Here is an 18,244-nt window from a genome sequence, read left to right as displayed (position 1 = left end):
AGAAGGTCCGGGCCGCACACCTAGAGGGAGGGGCTCACAGAGAGAATGAGATGCCACGATGTGGATGACGTCATGGGACATCTTAGAGGCAATCTCTACCCACAGTCTACCCTCTGATCCTTAAGGATTTATGAACTGTGCATGCAAAATGCATGCTCGATGCACAATCCCATCATCCCATCCGGGTGTCCACTCAGAGCCCGACTCTCGTCATTGAAGTCAGAACGTGGATAAGGCTGCTCTGGTCTAACGCCTGGGTCCTGGGGTTCAGCTTCCTTCAGTCTGTAAGCCTGTGATGCTATCTAAAGAAACTTGGGCACTTCAGATACCTAACACACATTGCTGAATCAGAATAAGATAACCAGTACGGACATTCCTGACCCCCAAGAGAAGAAAGAAGAGAGACACAGTAGACTCACAAGATCATATCCATTCTGAAGACTAAGCTGCAAATGCTGGCAGTGTATTGATTATGTCAGACTCATGAGATGGTATCTGTTCTGAAGACCAAGCTACAAATGCTGGCAGTGTATTGATCATGTCTCAACTTCTCCAAGACTTTTTGTGCCCTTTGAGATCTTGTTTCTACCCTCTGACAACCTTCCTTCTTTGTGAAATATGGCCTGTGTTTTGCAACTGAGGGAATATTCTCTTCCCACCAGAATATTCTACCAGTGGAAATCAGGGCATCAAACAACCTTCTATCATTATATTGTCTGTGTTGCCTTCATCTGAGTTTGAAGCAGATTTCAGACAGATTGCTGATTTTTGTTTCCTTCAAATTTTGTGAGCCTTCTGTGAGTTAACTTGTGTTGCATTTCATTTGGCAAAAACCCAGACTCATGAACCTGTCCTAGATAACTTATTACATACCCAAGATCCGGTACTGTGAGTTTTCTCAGAAGCCCTGTTGTGCGCAGTATCTGTTGGGCACAATATGAACCTTTAAAACTTCCTTTGAACTTCCTTCTTAAAACTTAAAACCACTGACTACTATTCTGAGGGGCCATATTTTGCCTTTCTGTGGTGTGACTCACTACTGACAGTCACGCTTTCCACCTCATCTTTGGAACAAAAGACCCAGGAAGTGCTCTAGATCGGAACATTAACCAACAGCCATTTTTTATGTTTTCCATCTTTTGCCATTAGGAGAGGTTTATCATCTTCAAAACCCTTGAGTTTTGACATTTTGAGTCCTTTCATTTTACCATGAGCAGCAAGAAGAAACCAACTGACCCTGTCAGCATTGCACTTGCCAATCTCCTTGGCTCGATTTCCACCTTCACGATGTACTCTTGCTGCCCTTCACGTCACCTCAGAAATTGTCACTAAATCCTGTACTCAGGTGACCAAGATCACCATCTTCCAAACTTCAAGTTCATTTTCTGGTGTCCTTGGGAGCCCTCAAGGACAGCATCTTCAATGCCCAGATTTCTCCTACCAATGTTTTCAAGGCAATTTCTACCCTCTTTAACACACCTTTAAGAATGATAAAACTAGCAAATACTTGGCTATACTAAGAAAAAAAAGATGCAAAAGATAAAATTAGAAAGGAAATGCAAACTTATTATGGACATCTCCTAAATGAAAAGAATTACACACCAACAAGTTAGATAAACTAGAATAAACAGATAAACTCCTAGCACACAACCTACAAAATAAAATGGAATCAGCAAGAAATAGAAAGTTTTGATAACAAGAAAACTGAACCTGTAATTATTCCTCAACTCTCCAAGCCAGGAGTCCTGGACACGATCTGGGTCTCCCACTGAGGTAGCAGAGATACAGTTTTTTGTGCCATCACCTGCTGCCTTCCAGGGCGTATACCAGCAGAAGAATGGGCATAATACAGCCAACCCTGACATTCCCATTCCAAAGGAGGATGCAACCCTGAGAGACATCAGCAGTTCTGAAGAGCTCTGAAACCCAGCTAGGTAAATGCTGCAGATTTCATGGTATTTACGTAGATTCTGTGCTCAGACCTGGATCAATATCCAACCCCTAGGCTAAACCCTCTGGGCACTTCATTCTGCCTTCTAAGTTTTTCTTCCGTGATCCTCACCCGTCATATTTGTAGACCCAATGAAATATGCCCGTCCCTATTGTCTCCACCAGTCCATGTCCAAACTGGCAGTGTTTCTCCTGGAATGGTTTTTGGAGGTCCACTGATGAAAGAGAAGACAACCAAAAATTCCCCCCCCCCAGGTAAGTTCATCTCTTCTCTATGCTTCTATCAAGGAAAGAAATGCCCGTCAACTTTTTAAAAGTATGCCCTCATATTCAGAGTCTCTGTAGGTCACCCCATTCAGATCTTCAGAGAATCTTTTGTTTGAATAATAATCTTTCAGCTGCTTTAACGGTGAGCATTTTTAAACACTCAACTCCCACCTTCTTTGAATATCAATAAGTCTAAATTGTATTATACTGTAAGTCCAAAACTAGAGAGATAGGAGGGAGGTTAGGAGTTGCCAAGTGTTAGTGGGATGTAGAGGGGTGGGAGATTCAAGTGGCGAGAAAGGGAACAGACTGCAGAAAGGCTCCTTTTGGGGGATTCTGGAAATGTTTTCTCTTCTTGCTCATGATGATAGATGACAAAGCACATTTGTCAAAACTCTGCACTTAAAATTGGTGAGTTGCATGTATTCAGTTATAACACAGTAAAGTTCAACCAATGAAAGTGGAATGTTTGTCTTACTTTCACAATGTTCCTTCCTCGTTTTTTAAGTATTAGACTGGCAATGACAACAAGTACGATAGCCAGCCACAGACAGATGGGGGCTCCCTGGATGATAAACCTTTTTCCTGCCCCATCTTTCCAAGCTCCAAGAACTCTGAGGGAGATTCTAAAATTTGGGCGGGTTTGTGGTGCTCACCCCTATGGAGAACTCTGAGGGTATCTTTCCTTCGGTTACCTCATGGTAATTGAGGCTGTTGAGTGACATTGTACAGTGGCCCTGAGTTTGGTGTTAAGCCACAGACTCACAAGGTCAACCTTGCCTCTGTTACATTCTTATTGTAAGGGGTGGAGAGGAGTTGCCAAGTCACTGACCTACCTCAGAGTTTCACATCCTTGACTAGTTTCACAACCTTCTTTATCGCTGAAAACACAGGACAAACACAAACTGGTTCAATGCAATTTTCCCAACTAGGAATGAGGAAGGGGAAACTCATGCATGGCTGAAAAGATTATCGCAAATGTAAGTGATCCATGAAAATCAAACAAGATGTATGTCTGTGTGGATTCTTCTAGCTACAAACAGCTAGCCCATGCACAAAAAGAAGTGTTGTGCAAAACAGATAGACACCCTAGAACATCAGAAGAACATCTGAAAGATGAGGTGCCAGGAAGTCAAGGACAAGAGCATCCCTGGTCTTGGGCGGCGGTAATCTGGAACCTTCTCTCTGAAGCCATTTGAAGGACTCAGCCCCATCATTCCTCCTCTTCTGCATCTCTTTAGCCAAGGTTCAGATTCTCAGGAGAGAGCTGGATTTGGTTTTTCTTTTATATACTGATACTCTAATGAAATTGCATGTATTTCCCATTCTTGCCTCTCTAGTAATTAATAAGATTAATTGAAGCACAGACACACTCCATTTACAACAGTTCAGTTAAGCCTTGAACACAGACAGGTGGAGCTTGCATTTGTTTTTGTTTTTCTGTTTGTTTTGCTTTGTTTTCCTTGGATAACTTACCCTTCTGACCTTTTAGATCAACATATTTTGGGGTGTCCATTATAATACTCCTGAGAGGGCTCAGAACAATAGCCCAGATGCTAAACCCTCACCTTGCAAGTGTCAGGATCCCATATGGGTGCCAGTTCATGACCAAGCTACATCCCATCCAGCTTCATACTTGTGACCTGGGAAAGAAGTAGAGGATGGCCCAGAGCCTTGGGACCCTGCATACACGTGGGAGACCCAGAAGAAGCTATTGGCTTCAGACAGGCTTATCTCTAGCCATTCTGGCCACTTGCTTGCAAAAGCAAACAAATGGGAGATCTTTCTCTCTGTCTCTCCTTCTTTTCATAAACCTGATCTGCCTTTCCAATTAAAATAGTTTTTAAAAAAAAAACAAAGAAAAGAGTGTATACTGCTTTGAAAAAAAAATACTTAGATGGGGGAAGAGAACAGGCAAATTTCTTCCATCTGTACCTACATGTATTAGTACAGTGATGTTCCCTTTCACCTCTTTTTATGTTTATTTTTTATTTATTTAAATGACAGAGTTACAGAGGGAGGAAGACAGACAGAATCGTCCATCCATTGGTTTACTTTCCAAATGGCCACAATGATCACGCTGGGCCAGGCCAAAGCCAGGAGCCAGGAGATACCTCCAAATCTCCCATGTGGGTACAGGAGCCCAAGCACTTGGGCCAGCCTTTGCAACATTCCCAGGTCACAGCCTTTGCAACATTCCCAGGTCACAAGCAGGGAGCTGGATCGGAAGTGGAGCAGCTGCAATCAGAATCAGTGCCAGCATCACGGCGGGGGGGCGGGGGTTAACTTGCTCTGCCACAACACCACCCACCCCCATATCAGCTTTTACAAATAAATAAAAGTAAAAAAATTAAGTGGGAAAAATATGACTCAAATAGAAGGGCTCAAAAACAAGCATTCTGAATGACAAGTGTTGGAATTCTGAATCCAGCTGCTCCTTGCAAACACCCTGCTCAGAGCGTAAAGGACTACTTGACTCAGGACGGTTACTGACTTTCCTGAGCACCAGGAAACAGCAGGGAAGCTCATAAAAGTGAGAGAAAAACATAAAATTGAAGTGCTGATGGAACCAACGGTCTCAGGAAAATGTTACTGAGGAAAACAAAAACGTATTAGCGATTCATGATAACTGGACATGAGGTGTCCTTCATGCTGCCAAGAAAAAAAGGCATAATTTAAAGCAATCTATGGCATGCTAGAAGTACACTGAGAGTGTATCTGAAAGACAAAATATTTAGCAGTGGCCTATGTTTTAATTTTATGTAGGATGAGATAAATCTTTAGGTATTAACATATGTTTTTTTCCATCCTCAAACACACACACACACACACACACACATCCCTACCTCTTTTCATTTTGTTTTTGCATTTATGCACCTGGGTGCATGAACTCTGGTTTGGCCAGGGCAGACCCAGCTTATACCTGTTATCCAGACATAATTATACTGTGTCCCCCTTAGCCATGGAAAATGCCTCCATTTAGCTTTAATGGTGATCCGCCTTTCTTTGCAGGTCAGGTAGCTGCAAGTGAATAATTAGACCTAGACTGCAATCAGATATCATGGAGGGTTAACAAAGTGATACAAGCAAATATTTGCCTTTAAGTCCAGAAGTCTTTGTCCAGACTTAGATTTATTCAGACATCTCATGTAGTCCATCTCTGGGGCTGAGGAAGGAGTGTCTGGGGAGAGAGAAGGTAAAGGAGGAATTTGAGTACAAGCCCCATTGTGCAGATGGAGAAAACAAACTCTCGCACTCTGTGGGAAACCAAGGAGTAGAAGGACGCATGCTTAGACAGAGACTCGAGAGCAAAGAGTTGGTCTCCATTTTATTGTCACCATCCATCAGCAATTTTAATACTGTGAGTGGCAAAATCCTCCTACCTGGAAAAAAGAAAAAACATTTTGTCTAAATTGTAGATGGTTGGAGGCATAGTGTACGCTGCAGACAATACCTGTGGGGCTTTACGTTAGCTTACTTTGGTTCTGCTTAGTAATCAGCACACTCTACTGGCATGACAAGTTCAAGAACTCCCAACAGAGAATCAGTTGGTCCCAGGCATCTGTGGACTCTGCCAAACACACTCGTGTTTGTTTCAAGGAGAAGTCCACGGGCTTCAGAATCCCATCAGCCTCCTGTGGCCATTACTACATTCTTAATCCCCGTGACACACATAGTCTGGCCTTTGGTGGGATCGAGAAATGATGAAAACATGGCTTTTTGAGCACTCGAATTACTTGTTTGCATTGTTCTTTGTGGCCTGTCAGAGTTCTACACATATTTCAATTTAACACAGTAAAACAGTGTGAACCATGAGCTGTAACATTCTTGTGGGTAAGTAGACAAATCTTTATCTATATGATTGTTTTGAATTTCAATTAAGTTAGACATATTTTAAAATTATTACCTCTTTTTTAAAAAGATTCAAGAAAGCAAAATGTTATCAAGTGATCCAATTCAGCAGCAACCTCTATTGGACCTTCAGCTTATGTTCCTTTATCTTTAAATTCACTCATTGGGGCCCTACATGGTAGCCTAGTGGCTAAAGTCCCCTATTGCATGTGCCAGGATCCCATATAATTGCCAGTTGTGTCGCAGCTGCTCCACTTCCCTTCCCGCCCCCTGCTTGTGGCTTAGGAAAGCAGTTCGGGACACCCAAGGCCTTGGGACCCTGCACTCACATGGGAGACCTGGAGGAAGCTCCTAGCTGCTGGTTTCAGATCAGATCAGCTCTGGCCGTTGTGGCTGCTGGAGATTGGACCAACGAATGGAGGATCTTTCTCTCTGTCTCTCCCTCTCTCTGTAAATCTGACTTTTCAATCAAAATTAAGTCTTTAAAAAATTTAAAATAAAATTCATTACCTGAGCACCTACGTGAAATATCACTGTGCCAAGCTGTTCCCAAAGGATCAAAGTTCAAACGTAAAGCACACACACACACACACACACACACACACACACTTAGAAAAAACCTATTGAGTAATAGTTGTGCCTTATAATATTCCATATGCTTTCTCCACTTCTCCCATTAACTTCCTACTAAAAACTTCAGGCCCCGAGTCTGTTTCCCAGAGAGCTTCTCCCTAGTGCTGGATAGAACCAAACCACAGAAACTGCAGACCCCAAAACACATTTTTCAGTTTCCTGGTTTCGCCAGGAAAGAATCCCAGCCATGAGGGTAGATCAAGAATTGACTCCTGTGCAGTCAGATCAGGTGCTGGGTCTCCTGCGGTCAGGTGCCTTTCCACACACACAATACTTGCTCCGCTTCCATGTCCACAGTCGTCACTTGTTTCTGGAGAACTGACCCCTTATCTTGTTTAACACCCACATCCTGAAATTCTAAATCTCCTATACTGTTTTCTACTCCAAGATTTGACAGCCACTTTAGACAGTGAGTTGCTCGCTTTGTTTAAGCTGTTTAGTTCGGCTTTCTGTCCCTTGCAACTGTGGTCTTCTTGTGGCTTGGGAATACTTAGAGAGACGGAGTCTTGAACAGGTTCTTCCCCCGTATTTAGAGACTAACAGGTCAACAATGCCACACACACACACGCACACACACGTGTTTTCAACACTTTCCTTAGCATTGTGCATGTGCCAGACACACAACCCTGCTGAGTCCTGCCTTGTACGATTGTAGTCCCAAGAGTGAGCCCCAAAAATCTCTCACTAGCAACCCACAAGCAGCTGTCAGGGCACTGCTGCTGCTGCTTCTTTTTTTTTTTTTAAGATTTATATATTTTTATTGGAAAGGCAGAGAGAAGGAGAGACAGAGAGGAAGATCTTCTCTCTGATGGTTTACTCCCCAAGCAGCCGCAATGACCAAAGCTGAGCCAATCCAAAGCCAGGAGCCAGGAACTTCTGCCAGGTCTCCCACACACATGCAGGGTCCCAAAGCTCTGGGCCATTTTCATCTGCTTTCCCAGGCCACAGGCAGGGAGCTGGATGGGCAGCAGGGCTGCCGGGATTAGAACCAGCACCCATATGGGATCCCAGCACATTCAAGGCAAGGACTTTTAACTGCTATGCTATTGCTCTGGGCCTGACACTGCTTCTTTATTGTCCTGTGAAGTTCCTGGGTTTGGAGGAATGAGCTTCAGGGATGCCCTGAACACCCATCCACAGTGTCTAAAATGTGGAAGGAGAAAACCCTTGACACCTGTGTTTGCGTGGCTCAGATAGAAACTTCCAGCTGCACTCCCTTGAGGTGATGCTTGCGCCTGCCACCTCAGGGTCCACTTAACCCTAGAAACCCCCTCCTGATAAGGCTTTGCCACAAGACAAAGTGGGCAATCGTTCTAGTTGGAAGTCCCTGGGCTGCATCCATCCCAAAAGGCTGAATAGGGTTCCATGCCCCCCTTCTTCTCTGGACAGAGTCCTGCCCTACTCCACCCTCCCTAAGGGGTTACACTTCAGAAAATGCACTTGGTGACGTGGTGAAGATGCCACTTGCAATGCTCACACCCCATGTCAGCGCACCTAGGTTCAAGTCCTGGCTTCACTTCCCATTCCAGATTCCTGAAAGTGCACCCTGGGAGGTAGCAGCTGATGGCTCAAGCACTCACTTCCCTGTCACCCACACGGGAGATCCAGCGTTCCCAGCTCCTGGCTCCAATTGGCCCAGCCCAGCTGTTACATACACTTTACAATCTCTATCTATCTATCTATCTATCTATCTATCTATCTATCTATCTATCTATCTATCTATCTATCTACCTAGCTCTCAAATTCAGTTTTGGTCTACTATTCACATTCAAAACCTAGGCCTTTTAAGATCTTCCACTCAAAAGCACCATAAATCCATTTCAAACGTGTGTACTACTGAATTACACCACTATCCACCCGAAAGCCAAAACTTGACACTAGCATTGAAGGCAACTGACTCTGGCCCTGCCAGTGGACCCCACAGATGGCACAGCTCTTGGTCCCTGCCCCAACCATCGCTGTTAACGATGCATTCACGCTCTTTCCCCCTTCCCTGCTTATCTCAGGTCCATTACAGATTGGCTCTTCATTTCAACTTCCCCGTTTCATGGAGTAGAAGTAGTACTACTCTCAACACTGAGCAAAGCTGGTTGCACTGGGAGCGCGCACGAGGAAGTCACAACATCTAACAGAAGTGATGAAGAACACATAGCCACGGGATGAGGGAAAGAACTCCCAGGAATTCTCCTAAAGTTTGCCAAACGGTTCCTGGCATGCCAAACAGTTCCAGAGCACTCGGTGTGTTTCCCCATTGTTGAGTTTATTCCCATTAGCTGTTGGTAGAGCATGTCCGTGAGGGTTTCCAATCTAGCAAATGCCCTGGCCTAGTGGCCTCCAGAAGCCATGAGTCCTGGGTCACCCAGAGCTGCACCCTTTTAACCTCAGCTCTTTTAAACGCTGATATTATGCTGAAGGCAGGCTCTGGGTGTTAGAGAAATTTTTAAAAGTGTGGCAGCTACAGCTCTGGAAAAATCAATGGAAATCGGGCCCGGCGCGGTGACGCAAGTGGTTAAGGTCCTCGCCTTGCATGCCCCGGGATCCCATATGGGTGCCGGTTCTAATCCCGGCAGCCCCGCTTCCCATCCAGCTCCCTGCCTGTGGCCCGGGAAAGCAGTCGAGGACAGCCCAAAGCTTTGGGACCCTGCACCCGTGTGGGAGACCCGGAAGAGGCTTTGCGCTCACTTGGGGAAGTGAATCATCGGACGGAAGATCTTCCTCTCTGTCTCTCCTCTCTGTATATCCACCTTTCCAATGAAAAAATAATAAAAATAAATCTTTAAAAAAAAAATCAATGGAAATCCTGGAGTCCTGGTCTTTCCAGCTCAGAACTAGTACAGCCAGCCCAGCCCACACCACGCACAGGTTCAGGGAAAGGTGGTGTCACCATCTTCTATTAAGACACACACACAAAAGCAGGAGTCCATGGCCTCTCTGGTCTTGACACATTGAAACTTAAGCGACTACAAATCACATTCCACATTGCCATCATGTCAGAGATGCTTTAACTTCAAACTTAAATGTCAAGAAGTATTTTTAAAAGCAAATTTAAGACTTTGATTTTGAATCAAGTCATCCGAGTCATCAAAAAAATGTTTCTGAAACAAATACCATCGTGATCAAACAAAAGAACAATACACAGCAAGAGTCAGTGGCTCTGTGCCCAGTAACTGCCTGGCTGGCATCTCACTACAGATCCTACTCAGCTGGGAGTTGGCTTTGAAAGCACAGGGAGGCGAGATGTGGAGAGAGATCAGAGCTTTCAGCATCTCAGAAAGCCATTTTAGTTTGTGTGACTGTTCTTTGCCTTGATAAAGTGATGAAAAATTTAATAGGAACTGTGTGAGGATCAGAACAGTCTATGATCGCCAGACTGCTGTGTGTCCAACTCCTGCAGAAGATCTCAAAAGCGTATAGATGTTGAATGTGGATACGAGAATATGTGCATCCTCTTTTAAGTGGGATTTCTTTTCAAACTACTCCATCTTCCAAGCGTACAGTCAGCATTCTACAGTTCAAAATCTTACTGTGCCAATAGGAGGGAGCAAGATGCTGCAGATAAGTTTGTGCCCTGTGCACCACTGTGCCTTGGGTCCTGAAGGTCTTCTCCAGCCCTGACCACAATCACTGGGCTGGAGCTAAGGTGGAAGAAGCCAGGGTTGGCACTTGGTAAACACTCGGAACTCTCTGTGGGATGAATGAGTAGACTCAAGCATGATCTGCTCTGTCCCATTGAATGCTAAGAGTCGGAGAGGTGGCTTTCTGTCCCCAACATAAGCAAGAGGCGGATGAGACATGCTTAGAAGAGAGTAAACACTCTTGGATGCCAGGGGGAAAGAGAAAGGCTACTCAGTTAACCGAGGCACATCTGAATAAAGATTAATGTGATCTCTGAGTTGAAATTCATCTCCAACTCAGAGGCTGCAGTAAGGGACCAACATGGTGATACAATGTATTAAGCCTCTGCCTGTGATGCCAGCGTCCCTTAGGAGCACTGGTTCAAGTCCCAGCTGCTCTACTTCTTATTTAACTCCCTGCTTTTATGCCTGGAAACCAGTGGAAGATGGTCCAGTTTCTTGGACCTCTGCTATCTCCCATGGGAGATACAGTTGGAATTTTATGTTCTTGGCCTCAGCCTGGCTCAGTTCTAGCCTTTGCAGCCATTTGAGCAGTAAGTGGATCAACAGACAGAAGATTACCTATCTATCTATTATCTATCTAAATCTCTTTGTAACTGTATAACAAGGAAAAGAAAAAGGATGCAGCTTGAAGCTGAGTTACCTTGAAGCTAAAAAGAATCCACTTCATGAACTATAAAATCTTGTTGTCAGATTCGGCTTCTGAGGCAGTCCTGATTTAGATTGTGCCATGAATAAAGAGACGACAGGAAGAGGATATGGAGCATCACTGACTTCCAGGGGTGGGGCCATTGGCTTCATCACACAGGTGCAATTGAGGTCCCGCTCCTAAGTTCAGATGCTCCACCATATCCACTCTTCAAGACAAAAAATCACTCCTCACCCTCTCTCATTCATACAATAGAGGACAATCGATTGAATTATTTGGAAGGTTAATTTGTGAGGCCAGTGTGGCAGCACATTGGGCTAAGCTGGTGCCTACAATGCTGATTTGGGTCCCAGATGCTCCACTTCCGAAATAGCTCCCTGCTAATGTGCCTGAGAAAGCAACAGAAGGCAGCCCTGGTCCCTGTCACCCACATGGGAGACCCAGAGAGAGCCCTAGTCGCTGGCTTCGTTCTGGCCCAGCCCTGACTGTTACAACCATTTTGAGAAGTAGCCCAGTGGGTGAAAGATCTCTCTCTCACTCTCTCTCTATTACTCAGCCTTTCAAATAAACAAATACATCTTTTTAAAACCCATGAGAATATACACTTCAAATTTTCCAATACTTGTACCATAGAAATGAAAGATGGAAAAGCAATAAAGAACAAAATTGAGGTAGAGTTGTTTTTTTTAAAAAAAAATATTTCTTGGAAAATGTGACCCTAAATTCAGACACAGTTGGTCCTGGGTGCAAGTCACAGCGTTCCCAGAAGGCTTCCTCCACTGGACTCTGCCGTGGGTTGGCAAGGGCAGGACTAAGAGGAGCGGAAGGAAGCTAGAGACATTCTCATTCAACACAAAGAACTTCTGGAAAGAGTTATTTGTTACTGGGAAAAAGAGGCTCGGGTTGGAGGTTCCCAGAATGCGTTGAGGGTATTGAAACATCAGAGGTTATGGCCATCCTAAAAAAAAATGCAAGATTTGTGTGAGGAATGTAACATCAAATGGGCGAGTGGGAAGCCTAGCTAACCTAAGACCATCATTCTGTCCATTTCAAGAGTCCATGGACCCCTGATCATATCAATTGGATATATTTCTGGAGGGGTAATTGGATACATACTAGAATCTTCTGGAATCTCACAATGGTCTTAAACAAGGCTGTCAAGAGAGGAGGGCCAGGGGAGGGAAAGAGGCTTGCTGTCTTGGCTGCTGTCATTTGCTCTCCCTCCTCTTGAGGTTCTCGGCATCCTCAGGCGGTGACTGCTTTGGGCCGCATGCTGTCCACCATGGCTGAGATCACTGCACCTGCAGCCTTCGCTCCTTCCATCAGGACATGCTCCACCTACAAAGCATTATCAGTTGCACAACAGTCAGAGCCACTTTTAGGTTTCCACCCTCCTCCACCGCCTGTACCCCCAATAGCCCTCATTAGGGATCAGCCTGCCTTTTCCTTCAGGGAAATGTCTTCAGGGAAAAGTCTTTTCCTTCAGGGAAGGACCCAACTGTACTTTCCCTTATTTACAAAAAGCCCGGAGCTGTGCAAGCACCCGGGATAAGCCAGGAGGGCTGGAGACGGACATCTATGGCCAAGGGGCTCCCTTTTCTCCTAGCATTCCTCCTGACTCCATTCCACTTCAGAGCTACTCAGCCCAGGATCTGCCTCCGGCGTGTGTCCAAAGGACCAGTGCCCTTATTCTACAAAGTGAATGAGAGCCAGGAAGGGGAGTCACGAAGCAGAGCCACACGGTGACACAGCATCCAAGCCCAGCTCCAGGCTCAGGGCTCAGGATCCCCAGGCCTAGGCTTTGCTTGGGGCTTGGGGTTCCCTCTCCACACACAGACGCTCCTGGAAGACCTCACAGCAGAGTCCACCAAACAAGCATGGAGCACAAACAAGCAGACAATGCAGTGTGCAGACACAGAAGATGTGGAAAGTGACCAGCCCAGGGCCCTTTCTACTCCTTCTGGAGACAGGAATGGAAATACCTCCTGAGCCATAAGGTAAGATAGAAACACAAGGCCCACTCCCGCTGGCATAGGGAACACTGGCATGGAGCCACTGCCACAGACGATGAGAAACCCACAGGACGCCCCACACAGAGCACACAGCCGCACCTGCTGGCTCCTGGACACGCCGTATCGGAGGTTGTTGACAAAGTGCTCACAGTTCCCCTCAATCAGGTTGTACTGTACAACCTTGTTGATCATCTTCTTCGTGCGCCGGATGATCTTGTCCACAGGCAGAGGCAGGTAGGTCCCGTCCAGCTTGTTGTTGACCTTCCAAGAGCAGCCGTGCAGCACGTCCTCCAGCCGACTGTATTTCACCACGGCCTGGTTGCTGAAGACAGACATGATGCTGCCGGCCTCAGCGTCATCACCTGCACACCAAGGATAAGCAAGAGCTGAAAAGCTGGCACTATCTCAGACTTGGGGTTCAGGGGTCTGCCCTGAAGGCCCCAATTTCACCACCCATCAAAGGCAAAGCAAAGGAAGGGAAATGGACCTGACCCATCATGGAGTATCAAGTTTCCCTCAGAGCCTTTCACCCTGTACTGACCTGCCCACTCGCAATCCTCGCAAGAGTCTCTTGTGGGACAGTACTGGACCATGATGCGTCTGCCCCCCAAGCCCTAAGGGCATGTTGTGCTGTGTTAACATCAGTCTGGCTTCCTAACCACATTCAGTGTCCACCCTCTGGTCAGGTCAGGGCTGGCGTGGACACAATCACAGTGGCCCCCTGACCGCCTCCCTCAGTGGCCTCACAGGTGACCACCTCCCTCAGGGGCACACACAGGTGAGGCTGAGCCCCCAGGCTTTGAAGATGTCCTCTTCCAATAGCCTCCTCAAAGAACTCCTCAGCCCTTACCCTTTTGCCAATTTGGGGACTCAACAGTCTTGAAGAAAGAAGGCTTCGAGGGCTGTCGCATCATCACGGTCAGTCCTTGGAGGTGACAGAAACTCAGAGAGGGTCCAGAACCCACCCAAGGGCTAGAGGAGCCAGAACAGAGAGGATATGGAATGTCCTCATGACAAAGAAACCGTCAAAGATCGAGGAATGCGCTAATTTCCCTATTCCGAGCTTGACATATATACAGATGTGTACCTAACAGCACCTACAATTATTACATGTCAATTTGAAAGAACAGTGGTTTTCTCCTTATTACGTGCTGAATTCCCTATTTAGTGGTGGGTTAAGCTTGTGATGGTTAAGGACCCTGAAAGCCTGTCATTATAAAAATTAGAAAAAAATAAGAAAAGGAGGAGGGAGGGGAAGTATTGGGGGGGAACTGTATATATAAAATACATGGAATTTGTTCTCTTTATAGAACTACAAAAAGGGAAAAGATAAAAATCACTGTAACAGGAAAAAATAAGTAAGGGTCAGACATTCGTCATAGCAGTTAAGACGCCTGTGTCCCGTGTTGGAGTGCCAGGCTGGGTTGAGTTCCCACTCTTCTCTCTCTAGTCCAGTTTCCTGCAGGAGGCTCATCCTGGAAGGCAGCACGGGATGGCCCAGGTGGTTGGGTCTGTGCCACTCAGGCGCAAGTCACAGATGGAGGTCAGGTTCCTGAATGCAGCCTGACACAGCCCTGGCCATCACAGGCATTTGGATGAAGCAGCAAATAAAGATATATTCATTCTATTCATTCTCTCTCTCTCTCTCTCTCTCTCTCTCTCTCTCTCGTTCTCTCCTTTCTTCTTCTTCTTCTCCTTCCTCTCCTCCTCCCATCCACCCCCTCCCAACCTTTCAGTAAAGCCAGACTTTCAACAATGACTTTTTTCTACCACAAGCCAACGTGAGGACCCTCTGTCTTTGCTGTCTGACAGGCCTTGTTCTTTTTAAGCATCTGAAGATCTGATTCTGCACAAGTTGGAGCTAGCAATTCAGCAGGAATGGCAGAGCTCAGATTTGAAGAAAGATCTGATCGGAGGTGTGAGAACCTAACTGTTAGCCGTCTCCCGGGTGACCTGGCCAGGGGAGGAAGAGTGAAGATGAACTGCCTTATTCAGATCTCCTTCGAGACAGCAGAGAATGAAGAGGGTGCAGAGTGGAGGAGAGAGGGTCTGTGAGGAAAACCTAGCAAGGGGAGAGGCTGGGTCTAAGGAGTAGCACGGAGCTGCCATCAAGTGCTGCTCACAGGCTTCCTAATCAAATGCGACAAAATTCAAAGAGCTTCAGAGAACATGCAATGGAGCCCCCTCCCCAGCCCTGCCTCCTCTCCCAGCTCCCTCTACATGTCCCATCTTCTGGGGACACCAAGGTGACCAGTGGCCCCATGTCACTTCCTCTGTTATCACCACCTCCTCCCACAAAGCCTCCACTAAAACCCAATGAGTTCTTGAGTCTGTCTCAGCCTTGTGTTAATGCTACCTAGAGAAATGGTGGGAGGACTGTTCTGTCTTTAGAAGGGAGTGGCCGGGAACAAGTTGGAAAGACAGGGAGACGAGGAAGGATGAAGATGCCACAGGTGGCCAGGCAGCTGGAAGCAGCCTTCAGTGACAGTAGGACTCAAGTGGCAACATAAGCACCTGCACCCTTTCAGGTACTACCCGGAGACTGGAGGCCCAGGCTCTCAAATCCCTACTTCCAAAGAAAGGATGTTCTGTGAAGTCAGGGAACTTGGGTCGCTCATAGAGCTGGACAGAGATCAAGCTCCGGGAGCCTGTGAATACAGAAATGCCTCGAGTGTTAGGCTGCTCCAGAAGGCTGCCAGTGGGGAACAGATGCTAGCTGTACCGCCAACATCACTACCAGTGTTTCAACAGGGTAACCAGTCTTACTTGGAGGGGCCAGATGGACCACACAGTCATTCTCCACGTAGATGGCCCAGTGCTCGTAGCCAATTCGGAAAATCTCAATCAGGTCTCCAGGTCTGGGTCTTGCTTTGCTCTTTCATGAGGTGGGGGGGCGGGGGAGAGAAAGAAAACACAGATGCAATCGCTCCTGCCTTGGGAACTCTGGAGATCCGGCATGGGGATCAGCTACAGCTCAACCTGAAAATCCCTTCACTGTGATTCAGCACTTCACAGAAATCCAAAAGGACTACCCCCTCCCACTGCCATGCACACTGCCACTGTTCCCAGGGTCATCGGGGCCAGGTGCCAGTCAGCACACTGCCTCTCAGTGCACCTGTGGCCAGCAGAGGGACCAAGTGTTTCTCCTTTTCAGTGGCAGGCACCATCCAGACTCTGGGAGGTTCCACCAAGCGGTAGGCAGCATGATGGTCAGAAGTGTGAGCTAAGAACCCATGCCTTGGCCTGGCAGCACACGGTCCACTGGCAGAAAAACCCAGGTACAAAGGCCCACTGCCCTTGCTGGACCCCTGGGTCCCTTGCAGGCCGTGCACAGGGCCCACCTGCAGCCCAGAGGTGTCCTATCCCCTGTCTGCCCACACCACTCACTGCTGATGGTCCCTCCAGTCCTGCCTGCCCAGGGCTGCAGACCAGCTCCAGCTCAACCAGCAAAGCTCCTATTGACTGGGGCAGCTGACCTGCACTTCCCAATGAGGTCTGGTCTTGCCAAATGTCCTCTTTAGAACTTGCCTCATACCTTGTGGCTACTCTTACCATAAGCCCATGGTGATTTAAACTTCCCACGTTCATCTGGCTGCCAGATCTCTCTCCTGGCTAGACCCAGAATGCTGGTACATGTTCTCAAAGAGGCCTGGGGGACAGAGTGTTCACAGAAGGTGTCTGGTGTGGGTGAGTGTGGGGAGGCGCGTTGAGGAGATAGAGAGAAGGAAGGATGGAAGGAGTGATGGAGACTACCCAGGAAAGCGTAATAGAGTCATGAATTTGATGAGCATCTACTTCAACTGTCCTGGCCATAGGAATCTAAACCAACGGTCCAGGCTCTGAAGTCAGAGTCCATTCCAGCAGAGACACACAGGCATCTGGGCTTCTCACTGGTTAGCATACAGCAGTGTACACACCAGCAGTTACATGCAACCAAGTGGCTATGTTGGGGCACATAAGCGTGCTTCCACACATGTATATGTATATGCAGGTAGACATACATGACCATGTGTGGTTCTGTATGCGTAAAAGTCGATGCAGGTACTCACATCACACCCACAAATCCCTTGGGTGCCCCTGGCAATTTCATATTTCTTCCAAGAACCAGGAGTTTCTCATTCTTTTTACTCTGGCAATATACTCAGGAATATAAACTTTCCATCCAAGGCTGGCTTCCGCAGACTCTTCCTCCTCCCTCCCAAAGGACCCCTGAGTTTGTCCAGGTGGAGCACTGGGAAGAGCCTCTATGCCCGGGGTCCCCTGTACCTCCCACACGTGCACATACTCACACCCGAGAGAGGCCTGCTGGGAATTCACAGCCAGCTCTCCGCCACTGTTGCTTCTTGCCCCACACTTGCAGCCATTTCCTTCAGACCGTGTCTTTCCTCCCAGTTCCCAGGCGTATTTCCTCAGCTAAGCACGGTCACTTGGCAGAGCAAGAATTGCAAATGCATGCATTTTAAGTGTACGTACAACGACACCACACACACTGACAAGCTGTGTGCAGCCAGCATGACAGTCCTATTGGAGAACACGTCCCTTGTCCACTAAAGACTCCTCAAGCCCATTTGCAGTCATTCTCATCTCCTGGTCCCAGCCTGGGGCAACTCTGCCCCCGTGACCACTCACCCGCCTTTTGCCCTGTACCAACCCCCAGCCACTGGTCTAGCTCCTGGAGATCTGCCTTCCCTGGGTACGTTCTCCGTGTAGAGTGGTACAGCTTGTGGTGCTGGCTGGCTGGCTTCTCTTGCCTGGCGGGATGCATCTGAGATCCACCCATGTTGCAGTAAGGATCAGCACTCCACAGGCTGGGTACACCACCCGCAGAGTTTACCCTTCGTCTGCTTTCTTCACTCTCAGTTTGGCTAGTCTAGTTTCTTTGTCCTTCTGTAGAGGTTTTAGGATCCCCTTGCTAGTTTATACATGCTAGGGTGGGGGTTTTAGTTTGGATGTGCACCCCAAGGCCCAGTGTGGCGAAGGCTCAGTCGCATAAGTCTCAAGTTGATGGCGCTAAAAGGGTGAGAACAGAATGCCAGGATGGTGCTAAAGAGGTGGCATCCATGGGAGAGGAACAGGCTGGATTAGGTCCCCGGGGGAGCCCCAGGCCCAGGGCACGGCGAGAGAGACACAAAGACGTCCCTTTCCGCACAAAGCTCTATGCTGCCTCAGGATCTCACCCACAGCCGAGTCAGAGGGACCTGATGGACTTTGGAGTACAAATCTCCACAGGCCAAAACAAATGTTTT

General features: G+C 47.2%; 1 protein-coding gene across 1 annotated transcript; it reads right to left on the bottom strand.

Moving 5' to 3' along the window:
• Window positions 1-11,669: 11,669 nt before the first annotated feature.
• Window positions 11,670-17,778, bottom strand: PLAAT5 (phospholipase A and acyltransferase 5). Its single transcript, XM_040981846.1, has 4 exons — window positions 17,650-17,778; window positions 15,765-15,873; window positions 13,098-13,360; window positions 11,670-12,324 (listed from the first exon to the last, which is right to left on the bottom strand). Exons 1-4 carry the CDS (start codon window positions 17,776-17,778, stop codon window positions 12,232-12,234), a joined length of 594 nt encoding a protein of 197 aa, XP_040837780.1. The 3' UTR covers window positions 11,670-12,231.
• Between the last annotated feature and the right edge of the window lie 466 nt (window positions 17,779-18,244).

The sequence above is a fragment of the Ochotona curzoniae genome, unplaced genomic scaffold (genome assembly GCF_017591425.1).
Source record: "Ochotona curzoniae isolate NIBS_2020 unplaced genomic scaffold, NIBS_Ocur_1.0 contig_3527, whole genome shotgun sequence".
Lineage (NCBI taxonomy): Eukaryota > Metazoa > Chordata > Mammalia > Lagomorpha > Ochotonidae > Ochotona > Ochotona curzoniae.
This window is presented reverse-complemented; position numbering and strand designations above follow the sequence as displayed.

Coding starts and splice junctions, on each gene's coding strand:
- PLAAT5 (XM_040981846.1), bottom strand. CDS start 17,778: ATGGGTGGATCTCAGATGCATCCCGCCAGGCAAGAGAAGCCAGCCAGC. Junction 15,874..17,649: donor AGCTAGACCAGTGGCTGGGG/GTTGGTACAGGG, acceptor ACCTCATGAAAG/AGCAAAGCAAGACCCAGACC. Junction 12,325..13,097: donor GCGTGTCCAGGAGCCAGCAG/GTGCGGCTGTGT, acceptor AATGCTTTGTAG/GTGGAGCATGTCCTGATGGA.